The sequence below is a fragment of the Schistocerca serialis genome, chromosome 1, assembly GCF_023864345.2.
Source record: "Schistocerca serialis cubense isolate TAMUIC-IGC-003099 chromosome 1, iqSchSeri2.2, whole genome shotgun sequence".
Lineage (NCBI taxonomy): Eukaryota > Metazoa > Arthropoda > Insecta > Orthoptera > Acrididae > Schistocerca > Schistocerca serialis.
The window spans coordinates 813,234,611-813,249,538 of NC_064638.1; the positions used below are offsets into that span (position 1 = coordinate 813,234,611).

The 14,928-nt window shown below is 42.7% G+C and overlaps 1 protein-coding gene across 1 annotated transcript in view; it reads right to left on the reverse strand.

The window, feature by feature from the left end:
• LOC126484220 (ras GTPase-activating-like protein IQGAP1) overlaps window positions 1-14,928 on the reverse strand; it is a 350,623-nt gene that overhangs the window by 224,701 nt on the left and 110,994 nt on the right. The window contains exon 7 of the mRNA XM_050107637.1: window positions 1,219-1,303. Within this exon, the coding sequence (XP_049963594.1) occupies window positions 1,219-1,303 (85 nt within the window). The remainder of the gene's footprint in view (window positions 1-1,218; window positions 1,304-14,928) is intronic.

Genomic DNA, 14,928 nt, shown 5'->3' on the forward strand with positions numbered 1-14,928 from the left:
GAGGATGATGTGCACAAAAGCACTGTCCAGGCAGCACGTCTGCTAGCATGGTATCAATGGCAACACTAAGCACACATGCCGCACCTGCTGCTACTGTGACTGCTGTCTATCAGGCATCCCTAGCACAATATTTTTCGTCACTGTACCATCCAGATCATCCATGATAGAGGGTCCACCTCAATGTTGCCAGTCTGTTTTAAGGTGCTATGTGGTAGCTAGTGGTGCTGCCCTCTCAAACTTTCCGTTTGTGGCTCACATGCCATCCACCATCACCCCTGCTTCCATCCATACCCCTAACTGGACTTCCTCCATTGAAGGGACGACTAGCACCTTGGTGTTAGACAACTGGCCCCAATTTCTGTCAACCCAATTTCAGGCAGTCTGTTGCTGCAATAGTATTGAACACCTGACCACCACTCTCTTTAATACTGCCACCAATGCGGAGGCTGAGTAAAGGATTCACATGTTCAAGACTTGCATGGATTTTTGCAACATATAGGCCTGCCTTCATCGATGGGCTCAGTCCAGTCAAAATCCTGCCCAAACACCAGCACTGTGTTAAGCCTCCTGGACCCAGTGCGGTATGCCCAGTATTTTACAGGTGAATTTTAAGAATTGTGTCACTATCAACTGCATTCTGAGAAGACAGTCCCTTAAGCCCTATCTGCTCAGACATGTTCTGCTACACATCACTTTGACAATGACTGCCACTGAATATGTACACTCAGCACTTGTCAACATTTTCCACGGACAGAATTAGCAAACTTTATTTCTGTTTTGTGTAATTCCTGAACTTAAAAAATTGTGTATAAAAAATAGCATAAATACAAAAGAAACTGAGGTATTTTTCAAATGAAAAGGAGAGTTGCTGCTCACCATACAGTGAATATGCTGAGTCATGTGTGGCCTCAGCAGCCACAGACTGCGGCCGTGTGTGTGTGTGTGTGTGTGTGTGTGTGTGTGTGTGTGTGTGTGTGTGTGTGTTCTATCTCCAACGAAGGCCTTATTGGCCAAAAGCTCATTTTCTGACAGTCTTTTGTTGTGTCTAACCGCAGCTCAGCATCTCTGCTATATAATGAGCAGCAACTACTCTTTTTATAATATTGTTACATTCCATCCTGGATTTTCCATTGTTATATTTCAAATGAGTAATTTTTTAACGTATCTGTCAAGTGATGTTAAACTGAAACACAAATCTTGTTATAACTAGCTACCAACCATTTACAGCATTGATGTAACCTTGAATTTCAGGCAGTGTAAGCTCATCACTATAGTCTTCAGCTGTGGAACTATCATTCTGTGACTGAAATGATGAGAAAACACAAGCATTAAATCACATCATGTGCTATTTGCATATGGGCCCATATAAATAAACCCTTACATCTAAACAAGCAGCTCTGCACTTTAACAAAAATTAACTATTCATCAGCAATATTTTGCATTCCTTATTAAGACATCGAACCTAATGGCCAATGCAAAGAAAGGTACATTGTTGCAAAGTGAAAAAATAAAAGAAAATGTGAAATTAATCAGAGTACACACTTGGCGCCGGGCTGCTGCACTCAGTCACGTGGGAACTATTGTACAGAGAAGAAACTGAGGAGGCACAATGAAAAATTAGAATGTGGTTAGAGAGCTGTTTGGCATTTGCGGACAAGATTAAGTGAACTGAAAATTTCATGGTTAAGACATGTGACGCAAGGGAGAAGTCAGACCAAAGAAATAATGTGACATCAGAGATGAAAATGAGAGGAAACAGACGTTACAATGAAAACCAGAAAAGAAGTTAGGTGTTTAAGATATGGTGCTATAGAAGGTTGCTGAAAATTAAGTGAACTAATAATATAAGAAAAGAGCTGGTTCTATAAGAAAAGAGCTGGTTCTATAAGAAAAGAGCTGGTTCTATAAGAAAAGAGCTGGTTCTATCTGAAAAGAGAGAAGCATCCGGAAAACAATGATAAGAAGGGACAAGTGTACACATCAGTAGGAACAGTTTCTGTTTATACACAGGATTTAGTTTAGTTTATATTGCCCATGTTTCTGCAAAGAAGTGAACTGTAGCATTGTATGTTACTGTGTTGACTACTGTATGCTCACTTACTCTAAGCTGTTGCATTATTTTAGTGCAACTGTATTACGCGAACTGACTTTGGATGGCATTATAAAAACCAGAAGTAGTGAGACAACAGAACAGAGACTGCACCCAGCAACTTCTTGAGTTAGTATTGTATTACTTGTGGTACAGATGAAAACTGATCAAAGATGGACTGACTATGATTATTGCATACTGATGCAGGGGGAATTGGCCACTGTCCGTAAACAGTAGGAAGCTGTGTTGGCCAGAGCTGACAGGCTTCAGGTTACTGTTCTGGGCTGTGGTGGTATTGGGGCACCTGAGGCAAATGATGTGACACCTCTGGAACCTATACTGTTGCCTGCGATCTCTGATGTCACAGTGCCTTCTGATTAGAGGGCTACATATGCGTGGATTACTGCAATAGACCACAATCATGTGTACTTTGACGGATCAGGTCCATGCATCTGAGACCCATCGTTTCCCTCTAATGTGCAGGCTCTGTTTGTCAATTCCAATCTCCCCTATCTGCCAGCAGGCCAGATCCATTCATGTGGGGGTGGGGGCAAATTGATGAATTTTAATTATTTACCCATGGATCCACTATAACACTATTTGTTTATGGTTTACCTAAATTTTTTATAATTTTTTCCTTTAAAATTTATGCATTTTGAAACTATATGTTCTGTACACGTAAAGTAAAGTGTGCTATACCGAAGGTTGAAGTTCTTTGTATTGTATATGAGAAATGTATGTAAAATACTATGTAAATTGTTTATTATATTAAATAAGTTTCTGATGACACTTTGTATTTAAAAATGTGTGTGTATTCATGTTGACGTAAATTTAACAATTGTAAGAAATGGTCACACTTAGGAACACTGTAAGAAATAGGTGTTATGTAAAAGCCAGTGTGCTTTCGTTTGATACGAAAGTGGCTCTGGAAGTGGAAAAGGTGGCAAGGGCAAATTGGTGCGCAACCTAGAGCAGTCACACAGTCTGTAGGCAGCAGTGATTGCAGGAACAGCCTCATGGAGCAGGAGAAGCTTTGCCGGCAAATTTGCACAAAATTGCCTCGAATGAAGACTGCAAATTGCTTATGGCATAGCTGCGAGTTGTTAGGCTACTGTATGTAAAATTGAACGATGCTAAGAAGAGAAATTAGACCCATACAGCAAGATACTTGCAGGCCGCATTGTGGGTAATGTAGCCGCCATAATTGTTTGCCACACCCAAACCTACAGCCACCAGATAAGATTTATTGGTATTTTACTTTAGTACACCATGAACCATTAATTTAAACTGTGTTTTCATTAGTGAATAATCATTCTTGAACTTTAAAAAAACTGGTTCACCCTGTTATTTCATCCTAATCATACACCTGTATAGGGTTCCTTCCTGGTGTCTGATTAATCCGAGTATCCTGTTTTACAGGCTTATGGAGTGCCAACTTAATATAAAGAGGTACTATTTAAATTGTTTTTGTGTAAATGATGAGAGTAATAACTTTTGAAAGCAAATTCCAGTAAGAAAGAGGTTTTCTTGAAGTGAAATTTTCGGTATAAAAAGTGTGTGCTTTAGTATCTACGTATTTTAGTATTTAAGTTGGTTGGTTATAGAAAGTGCTTTTCTTGAGGTTCCCCATGGGCAAAATTTTTTTAGCTTCGTTGAAGTTATCTACCGGTCTTTTTCTCTTTTAAAAATGTAATGTATAAGGATGTTGTAGTTACAAAAATTTCTAGTGACTGCACCAACATAGTTTACAAGGAGTAATATTTATTTAAGGAAGTTAATTAAACAGTAGCAAGAAAGTAGAAAAATTTCATACTCCTGATTTTCCAATACTTCACTGTTTCATTGCCTGGAAAGGCTGGCAATTGTTAGTACATATTTTAAGCCACTAAATGAACTTGGAACTGAGTTGTCCTAGCTATACTATTCGTTCTGTCTTTCTTTCTAACTGCTGGGTAAGATCTTATTCGGTTAGTTTAAAGGGGGGGGGGGGGGGGGGGGGACCAAACTGTGAGGTCATCAGTTCCTTGTTCCCAGTAGAACAATTACCCAAGGGAAAAAAGAAAACAAAGACGACATATGGCACAATAACAGGAGAAAGGAAGAACCAGAAGAACCACAAAAGGACTACACACACTACAATGGACAAAACATGACAAGAAAACCACAGAGACACGCAAGAAACAGGGAGAGGAGATTAAAAACAAGGAAGCAGATGACCACGGCTGGCTGACCATGAGAATAAAAAAAGGAGAAGCCAGCCACTCTGCAACAGATTAAAACCTCCACCCTAAAAGCCCTAAGGTGGAGGACAGATAGACAAAGAACATGCACTAAAACTCAGATCAAATGATAAAAACCACCCCCACAAATAAAACGTAAAACTAAAGCTGCTGTTGAGGCATTGTCGCCCAACACTGAAGGTAAGGTGCTGGGAAAGTTAAAAGTACACCGCAGAGCAGATAAAAGTGGGCAGTCCAGCAAGAGGTGGATGACTGTCATTTGGGAGCCACAGCGACACTGAGGTGGACCCTTACAACGGAGGAGGTAACCATGTGTGAGCCACATATGGCCAATGCGGAGCCGACAAAGGACAACTGATTCCCTGCGAGAAACCTTCTGGGAAGACTTCCACACATAATGACATGCAGTTTGTTGTAATTACTGTTATGCCACTCTGTCTCCCAAAGTCGAAAAACCTTGCAGCGTAAGACAGAATTCAGGTCAGCTTCAGAGATGCCCATCTCCAGGAGCAGTTTCTGCGTAGCCTGTTTGGCCAGGCTTTCAGCAAGTTCGTTGCCTGGGATTCCGAAGTGTCCTGGGGTCCACACAAACACCACTGAACGACTTGACCATTGAGGGCAGAGGTAGACTCATGGATGTTCTCTACCAAAGCATGGCGAGGGTAGCACGGGTCAACAGATTGTAGGCTGCTCAGGGAGTCAGAACAGAGAAGAAACGACTCACCAGAACAGGAACCGATGTACTGAAGTGCACAAGATATGGCCACAAGCTCTGCAGTGAATACACTGCAGCCAATGGGCAAGGAATGCTGTTCAATATGGCCTCTTTGGACATAGGCGAAGTCAACATTACCATCAGCCATCGAGCCGTCGGTGTAAACAGCTTCAGAGCCCCGGAACACGTCAAGAATCGAGAGGAAGTGGCAGCAGAGAGCGGCGGGGTTAACAGAGTCCTTAGGGCAATGCAAAAGGTCCAGAAGAAGCTTCAGCTGAGGTGTACACCATGGAGTTGTACGTGAATGGACCTCAAGTAGAGGTGGCAAAGGGAAGGACTCCAATTCAGAGAGAAGGGATCACACTTGAACTGCAATCGTGAGCCCTGACCTGGGCCGCCGATGCGAGAGATGAACTGCCACGGGTGGGAAAAAGAGACTGTAATTTGGATGCTTAGGAGAACTACGAATGTGTGCAGCATAATTGGTGAGCAGTTGCACACGTCAGATCCGAAATGGAGGAACTCTGGCCTCCACCAGGACACTGGTCACCAGACTTGTTCTAAAAGCTCCCGTCGCTAGGCAAACATCACAGTGGTGCACTGGGTCGAGTAAATGCAATGTTGAGGGCACTGCCGAACAATAAACCAGACTCCCATAGTCAATGCAGGATTGAACTAGGGTTCTGTAAAGCTGCAGCAGCGTAGAGCAATCTGCACCGCAGTTGGAGTTGCTCAGGCAGTGGAGAGCATTGAGGTGCTGCCAGCACTTCCACTTAAGCTGACAAAGTTGAGGCAGCCAAGTCAATCAGGCATCGAAAACCAGTCCCAAAAATCGATATGTCTCCACTACAGTGAGGAGACTGTCAGTAAGGTACAGTTTTGGTTCCGGATGAACAGTATGACGCCGACAGAAGTGCAAAACACATGACTTTGTGGCTGAAAACTGGAAGCCGTGGGCTAGAGCCCATGACTGTGCCTTGTGGATGGCTCCCTGTAGGCACCTCTAAGCAACTCCAGTACCGGAGTAGTAATTCAACATGCAGAAGTCATCCGCATACAGAGAAGGGGAGACCAATCAACCTACAGCTGCAGCTAGGCTGTTAATGGCCACTAAAAATAGAGATACACTCAATACGGACCCCTGAGGAACACCATTCTCCTCTGAATACGTGGCGCGGAGGGGGGAGAGGGGGGGGGGGGGGGGACAAATTGGGAGCATGCCACAGAGACCCCACTCATACAGTGTGGCAAGGATATGATGTTGCCAGGTCGTGTCATATGCTTAACGTAATTAAAAAAGGACGGCAACCAGGTGTTGTCGTCTGGCAAAGACTGTTCAGATGGCAGATTCAAATGACACAAGATTATCAGTGGTAGAGCAATCCTGGCGAAAGCTGCCCTAACTTGCGGCCAGTAGGCCATGTGACTCCAGGATCTAACCCAACTGCCGACACACCATACATTCCAGCAGCTTACAAAGAATGTTGGCAAGGCTGATGGGTCAATAGCTACTCACATCAAGTGGATTTTTACCGGGCTTTAGCCCGGAATGGTGGTGCTCTCCCGCCTTTGCAATGGAAAGAGGCCATCACACCAGATCCAGTTGAAGATGACGAGGAGATATCGCTTGTAGTCAGACTAGAGATGTTTAATCATCTGACTGTGGATCCGATCCAGCCCAGGAGCTGTGTCGGGGCAATGTGTATGGGTGTTGAGGAGCTCCCACTCTGTAAATGCGGCGTTGCAGTGTTCACTGTGGCATGTAGTGAATGAGAGGACTTTCCTTTCCATCCGCTGTTTGAGAGTGCGGAAGACTGGGGGTAGTTCTCCAAAGCAGAGGCTCGAGCATAGTGCTCAGCAAAGTGCTCGACAATCGCGTTTGCGTCTGCAGAGAGCACGGCATTGATGTTAACGCAAGGGACACCTATTGGGGTCTGTTACCCAAAAAGACATCTGATCTTCGTCCAGACTTGGGAAGGTGACGTATGGCACCCAATGGTCGACATGTAACTCTCCCAACACTCCTGTTTCCATCGTTTTATAAGCAGGCGAACATGGGCATGTAGCCGCTTAAAAGCTATTGCGCTCTAAGGAAGGGTGCTGCTTATCTCGCTGTAGAGCTCACCGATACTCTTTAATTGCCTCAACAACTTCCGGCGACTACCAAGGGACTGTCTTTCGCCAGGGGCACCCTGGAGAGTGTGGGATCATGTTTTCCACTGTAGAAATTATCGTTGTAGTGACCTGCTCAAACAAAACATTGATGGCACCACGTGGGGGAGATTCAACGGTGACAGCAAAGGTGAAGGCTACCCAGTCTGCCTTGTTTGGTTGGTTTGTGGGGGTTGAAGGGTCCAGACTACAAAGGCCATCGGTCCCTCTGCCTTGTTTGAAGCCCACCTGGGTAGGCGTTCATAGGCATGATGCCGACAGAGTGACACAGGAAGATGGGAAACTGGTCACTACCACAAAGGTTGTCATGTGCTCTCCAGTGGCTGGATGGGAGAAGTCCTGGGCTGCAAACTGATAAATCAATGGCCAAGTAACTACCATGAGCCACACTGTTAGAAACTGATGAGCCTCAAGCAGAGGTAGGTGTAGACAGGACACAACAAACTTTCAATAGGAAATTGAAAAAGAATGTAGGAAAGTCATCGAAAAGGAAGAAAGTTTTGTTGTTAGGCAGTTCTCATGCCAGAGGTGTAGGCCAACTTCTGCAGGAGGAATTAGGACCAGAATACCAGGTCACAAATTTTTTCAAACCAAGTGCTAGTCTGGATCAGGTGACAGAGGATTTAGGTTCACTCTGTAAAGGATTTACCAGGGAAGACACCGTGGTTATTGTGGGAGGGCCAGGGAACAGCATCGACAGAGATCCTGGGTACAGTATAGAGTGTGACCTGGTAAAGATTGCGTCGGCATCGAGACACACCAATGTTGAATTTGTATCTGTCCTGAGACACCATGACCGGCCTCATTTGAACTCTTCTGTTGGGAGAGTTAATTTGGAGTTGGAACGGCTACTTGTGTCGGGTGCGGGGGCTCATATTGGTGTGGTTCCTGTTGATTATCTCAGTAGGTGGGACTATACCAGGCACGGCCTACATCTCAACAGGAAAGGGGAGGGGAAACTGGCTGGGGTAATAGCAGGAAATTTAAGGGGGGGAGGCACTGCCATGAATGGTAAAATACCAGTGGTTACAGGTGTTGGAGCAGCACCTTTTTTAGGATAGGTAAGACAGAAAGATGTCAAGTTCTACAAGAGGTCAGGATTGAAACAAATCTTCAGTTTAGGAAAGAAATTCAACAGCACAATTCTATCACATTGGATCACCAATCACAGCTATCAATTATAAATTTTCACCAATCACCAGAAATTTTATCTCCACCAAGTTGTATCTCAGTCCTAGGTAATTGCATTGATGAACTAAAGTCACCCAACCCAATTGACATAATCTGCCTCTCTGAACACCATGTGACCACTGGTATAGGAACTAGGCCTAAGCACAATGAGAAACTCAGACAGGAGAGTACTGCAAATGTTAGAATAAGGAAAGGTTCTCATAAAAGTATAATTAAAAATAATGTAAGTATATTTCATCAAAATATTGGGAGTTTAAAGAATAAAGTAGATGAGCTTCTGGTTTGTTTGGAAGATTTAGAAGCTGAGAATGAAATAGATATACTATGCCTGTCTGAGCATCACATTGTTACTGATATGGATAAGGTAAATGTAAGTGGTTATAAGCTCTCTGCATATGTAATGAGAGAAAATATGGAGAAAGGAGGAGTTGCCATATATGTCAAAAGTTATCATTGTGCAAAAAGTATAGAAACAAAAAAGTTTTGTGTAGAGAAACATATAGAAGCATGTGCCTGTGAGCTTAAATTAAATAAAGGCACATTTATAATTGTAACTGTATATAGGTCCCCATCAGGAAATTTTCATCTATTTCTGAAAAATTTGGACTCCTTGTTGTGCTATCTGTCAGACAGGGGGAAGCAAATTATTATTTGTGGGGACTTCAATGTAGATTCTCTGAAAGAGGGTAATAGGAAAAATGACCTTGAAGTATTACTCGGTTCTTTCAATTTGACACCCGTTATTGATTTTCCTACTCGGGTGGTAAAGGATAGCAGCTCACTGATAGATAACTTCTTTATAGACCAAGATAAGTTTAACCAGATAAATGCTCAGCCTGTTGAGAATGGTCTTTCCGATCATGGTGCACAGCTAGTTACAATATATGACATAGCTCCATTCAGCAATACTAAACAGTCCTCCAAAGTAGTACGTTCAGTCAACAATTTAACAATTGCAAATTTCAGGGAAAGCCTACAGCAGTTAGACTGGGATGAGGTGTACCGTGAACCTGATGCCAATTTAAAATATAATTTATTTCATGACATTTTTGTAAATGCATTTGAAAACTGCTTCCCCAAGAAAATAGTTAAATATACTCGTAAGAAACCTTGTAACAAACCATGGCTTACTAAGGGTATAAAAATATCTTGTAACCGGAAAAGGGAAATGTATCTGACAGCAAGAAAGAGTAGTGACCCAGAAACTATCAAAAATTATAAAAACTACTGTGTTATATAAAGAAAAGTTATTAAAAAATCCAGGAATATGTGTATCATGTCTGAAATCAGCAACTCTGATAATAAAATTAAAACAATTTGGAATATTATTAAAAGAGAAACAGGTCAACCAAGAGCAGAGGAAGACAGTATTACCATCAAATTGAATGAAAACTTTACGAACAAAAAGTCAGAAGTTGAAAATATTTTTAATAATCATTTTCTAAATGTTGTGGATATAGTAGGATCCAGGTGTTCATTAGAAGATGCTAGGCTGTTAATGGAAGAGGCCATACCTATGCAATTTGATACAATTGAAATCTCACCCACTTCTCCCTCTGAAATTAGGAAAATAATAAACTTGCTTAAAAGCAAATACTCACATGGAATTGATGGCATTTCCAGCAAAATACTAAAAGCTTGTTCTCAACAGATAAGTAAGATTCTCAGCCACCTGTGTAATAGCTCTCTGGAACAGGGCATTTTCCCTGATAGACTGAAATATGCTATTGTTATACCTTTGCATAAAAAGGGGGATAGATCTGATGTCAACAATTACCGTCCAATCTCCCTTCTAACAGCTTTATCCAAAATTTTTGAGAAAGTAATGTATTCAAGAGTAGCTTCACATATCTGTAAAAATGAAGTACTAACAAAATGTCAGTTTGGTTTCCAGAAAGGTTTTTCAACAGAAAATGCCATATATGCTTTCACCAGTCAAATTTTGAATGATCTGAATAACCGAACACCACCCATTGGGATTTTTTGTGATCTCTCAAAGGCTTTTGATTGTGTAAATCATGAAATTCTGCTAGACAAGCTCAAGTATTGTGGCATGAGTGGGACAGTGCACAAATGGTTTAATTCGTACCTAACTGGAAGAGTGCAGAAAGTTGAAATAAGTAGTTCTCGTAACATGCAAAGATCAGCACATTCCTCAAACTGGGGGACTATCAAGAATGGGGTTCCACAAGGGTCAGTCTTGGGTCCTTTGTTGTTCTTATTATATATTAATGACTTGCCATTCTATATTCATGAAGAGGCAAAGTTAGTTCTCTTCGCTGATGATACAAGTATAGTAATCACACCTGAGAAACAAGAATTAACTGATGAAATTGCCAATACTGTCTTTCAGAAAATTACTAAGTGGTTCCTTGTAAACGGACTCTCTCTGAATTTTGATAAGACACAGTACATACAGTTCCGTACAGTGAATGGTATGACGCCATCAATAAATATAGACCTTAATCAGAAGCATATAGCTAAAGTAGAATATTCCAAATTTTTAGGTATGTCCATTGATGAGAGATTAAATTGGAAGAAACACATTGATGATCTGCTGAAACGTTTGAGTTCAGCTACTTATGCAATAAGGGTCATTGCAAATTTTGGTGATAAACATCTTAGTAAATTAGCTTACTACGCCTATTTTCACTCATTGCTTTCATATGGCATAATATTTTGGGGTAATTCATCACTGAGGAATAAAGTATTTATTGCACAAAAGCGTGTAATCAGAATAATAGCTGGAGTCCACCCAAGATCTTCCTGCAGACATTTATTTAAGGATCTAGGGATATTCACAGTAGCTTCTCAGTATATATACTCTCTTATGAAATTTGTTATTAACAACCAAACCCAATTCAAAAGTAATAGCAGTGTGCATAACTACAATACTAGGAGAAAGGACGATCTTCACTATTCAAGATTAAATCTAACTTTGGCACAGAAAGGGGTGAATTATACTGGCACTAAAGTCTTTGGTCACTTACCAAATAGTATCAAAAGTCTGACAGATAACCAACAAGTATTTAAGAAGAAATTAAAAGAATTTCTGAATGACAACTCCTTCTACTCCATAGAGGAATTTTTAGATATAAATTAAGAAAAAAAAATATTAAAAAAATAAAATAAAAAATAAAGAAAAACAAAAAAACACAAAAAAATAAAGTTGTTATATTAACTTAAGTATGTTGTTAAATTAACCTAATTATGTCATGCATTGGAAAATTCGACTCGTTCCACATCATTACGAAATATCGTATTCATGATCCATGGAACTAGTATTAATCTAATCTAATCTAATCTAATCTACTGAAATGTGTGGCAGCCCCAGTATTTAAGAGGCACAGGTCAAGTTGGGACAGTATATTTTCGACATCTCTACCATGGCCAGTAAGCATGGTGCTACCCAAGAAGGGGTTATGGGCATTAAAATCACCCAAAAGTAGGAAACGTTTAGGGAGTTGATCAACCAGTGCAGCCAATTTTGTTCAGGGGTACCGTACCATCTGGAGGGAGATGTACGTTGCAGACAGTTATTTTCTGCATCGTCCGTATCCTGACAGCCACAGCTTCAAGAGGAGTTTGAAGGGGCACAGGTTCATTACATACTGAGTTCAGGACATAGATGCAAACTCCAGCTGACACTCAATTATATTCGCTACGGTTCTTATAATAACCCCTGTAGCCGCAAAGGGCAGGGGTCCACATTGCTGGGAACCAGGTTTCCTGGAGGGCAATGCAGAAAACAGGTGTAAAGCTTAACAGTTGCCGTAGCTCAGCCAGGTGGTGGAAAAAACCGCCGCAATTCCACTGGAGGATGACCTGATGAGACTGGGAAGGCATGAAACAGTCAATGAGGCAGTCCACGGCTCAGGGTCACCTGCTGCCACCGACTTCTTTCCTGAAAAGGCTATATCCATTGTGTCTGAGGGTCTGGCAAGATCTAGGTCCTCAGCAGATCCCAGACTCTTCACCTCATCCTCAAACACAGAGCTTGTAGCAGTGGTGGTGTGGGTGCCATCGCAATTACCTTGGTATTGGGGGTCTTCTTTCTGGATTTCTCTCACTGATCCTTGGGTATCTCTGGCTGGGAGAGCTTCACTGATTCAGTCTCCGGGACTGAGGATGATCGTGAAGCCCTACAACCAGCTGCTTTTGGGCACTTCAGCCACTGGAGGGTGTCATCTTTCCCACTAGCAGAAACCTGGGAAGGGAGTGATCCAAGGGACCCCTTTCTAGCAAGAGAAGACTTTCACTTCTTCAGCTGAGAAGTGGAGGACTGGTGCCCCCTATGGCTGGGGGGACAGTGCTCCCAAGGTAGCTGGTGCGGGAGCAGCCGGGAGGGAAGTGACCCCTCACCATAAAGGGGGCAGGTGTAGTCTTCCAGCTCTGAGAGCCAACTGGAACTTGCGGAACTGATGGGGCTACAACTGCTCTCGTAGTGGCGGCATAATAGAAGGTCATAGCCACAGAATGTAAGCACTCAAATTTCCTTTTGGCCTCAGTGTAGGTCAGTCAGTCCAGGGCCTTGTATTCCACGATTTTCATTTCTTGTTGTAAAATCCTGCAGTCTGGTGAGCAAGGGATATGATGCTCTCCGCAGTTGACACAGATGGAAGGTGGGGCACATAAACTACTGGGGTGGGATGGACATCCACAATTTCTTCATGTGATGATGGAAGTACAGCGGGAAGGCTTATGGCCTAACCTCCAGCATTTAAAGCACCGCACTGGCGGAGGGATATATGGTTTGACATCACACCGGTAGACCACTACCTTGAACTCCTTGGGTAATGTGTCACCCTCAAAGGCCAAGATGAAGGCACCAGTGGTAACCTGATTGTCCCTCGGACCCGGATGGATGCGCCAGACGAAATGAAGTCCTCGTCGCTCTAAGTTGGCACACAGCTCATCATCAGACTGCAAAAGTAGGTCCCTCTGGAAAATAATACCCTGGACAATATTTAAGCTCTTATGAGGCATGATAGTAACCGAAACATCCCCCAGCTTGTCACAAGCGAGTAATGCCCGTGACTGGGCAGAGGATGCCGTTTTTATCAAGACTGACCCTGACCACATTTTGGACAAGCCCTTCACCTCCTCAAACTTGTCCTCTAAATGCTCTACAAAAAACTGAGGCTTCATTGAGACAAAGGAGTCCCCATCAACTCTCATATATACGAGGTACTGGGGGGCAAATAAGGTTTGCTGCCATCTTTAGCCTGGCATTCCTCCCATGGTGTGGCCAGGGAGGGGAACAATTTATGATAATACTTCCTTGCATTGTACTGAGACTTGGAATGCTTAGAGACTGCTGGTGTTTGTTCACCAGCAAGTGATGACATGATACGCTTCATTGTGCGTCATCTGTCCTGATGCCACCTACTCCGACCAGGTGCCCTACCCACGGGCGCCACCCAGCCGCACTTGGCATACATGAGTAATTAACAGCGCAGGCATCAGCAGTGCAATCCCTCTGTGTTCGGAGCTACAACCAACAGGGTACATGGTGGCCCCACCACAATGGACTGGCTACCGTGCTGGATATGAGGTGAGAATTCCACGGTCATCGTCAGTGTAAAGAACGACACTGCATCGTGGGTGGAGGAGAACACACCCAGGAAGGTGTGCTCACTCACGAGAGGAAGGCTGAACGGGACTGCAATGCCACAACGAGAAAGTCGGCTAAAGATCTCAATGCACGATTGGCACGATGCACCATATAAGGCACCCTTCCCCAATTGGCTTGCTCTTCAGGAAATTTTGAAAAATGGATGTCAAACCCTACAGGGGACCATCAAAGAAAGGCCAAAAGGTGTGAGACTCCTTTTAGTTGCCTCCTACGACGGGCAGGAATACCTCAGGCCTAGGGCCTATTCTAACCCCCAGGCCCGCAAAAGGGGGAGGGGGAGGAGGGGGGTAGTAAGATCTTATGAAAAGAACTAAATAGTAAAAAGGATAGATCTATTGATTAGCTTTTCCTATTAAGAGGACAAGCCTCCCTTAGAGTATTTTATTTGGAAACTAAACTAAATTTAGTAAGAGGCTTATATGTGACAACACAGAGACAGTAGTGGTAGGGTTATATCATGATGGCAGTGCATGCTCGACAGGCCCTAGGCCATAGGCAACAGACTTCAGGAGTTACAATGGTGTTTCACACCCAGTACACTGTTTAGTGGGGCATTTTATAGACATTTTATTTATTACAACACATTTTCGCTTGTTGAAAGTAATTTATATCTTCAAGAGAAAGTATGGGTGATGCTAGGAATAAAACTGTGACAGTTGCCAGCTGTTTGCACACACAAAATGAGTCAAAAAAGGCATTGCCAAAAAGCGACATTCCAGATACAATATACAGATCTGATTCAGAATCCAAAACATTCCTCAGAGAATCATTGAGATTCAATATGGTAGGAAGAGGGAATTCTTGATCCTTTGTAAAGTACAGCAATTCATAAAACCTGTAAAATAATGGACAACTACACAGTTATGGTTAATAATCTACAATAATG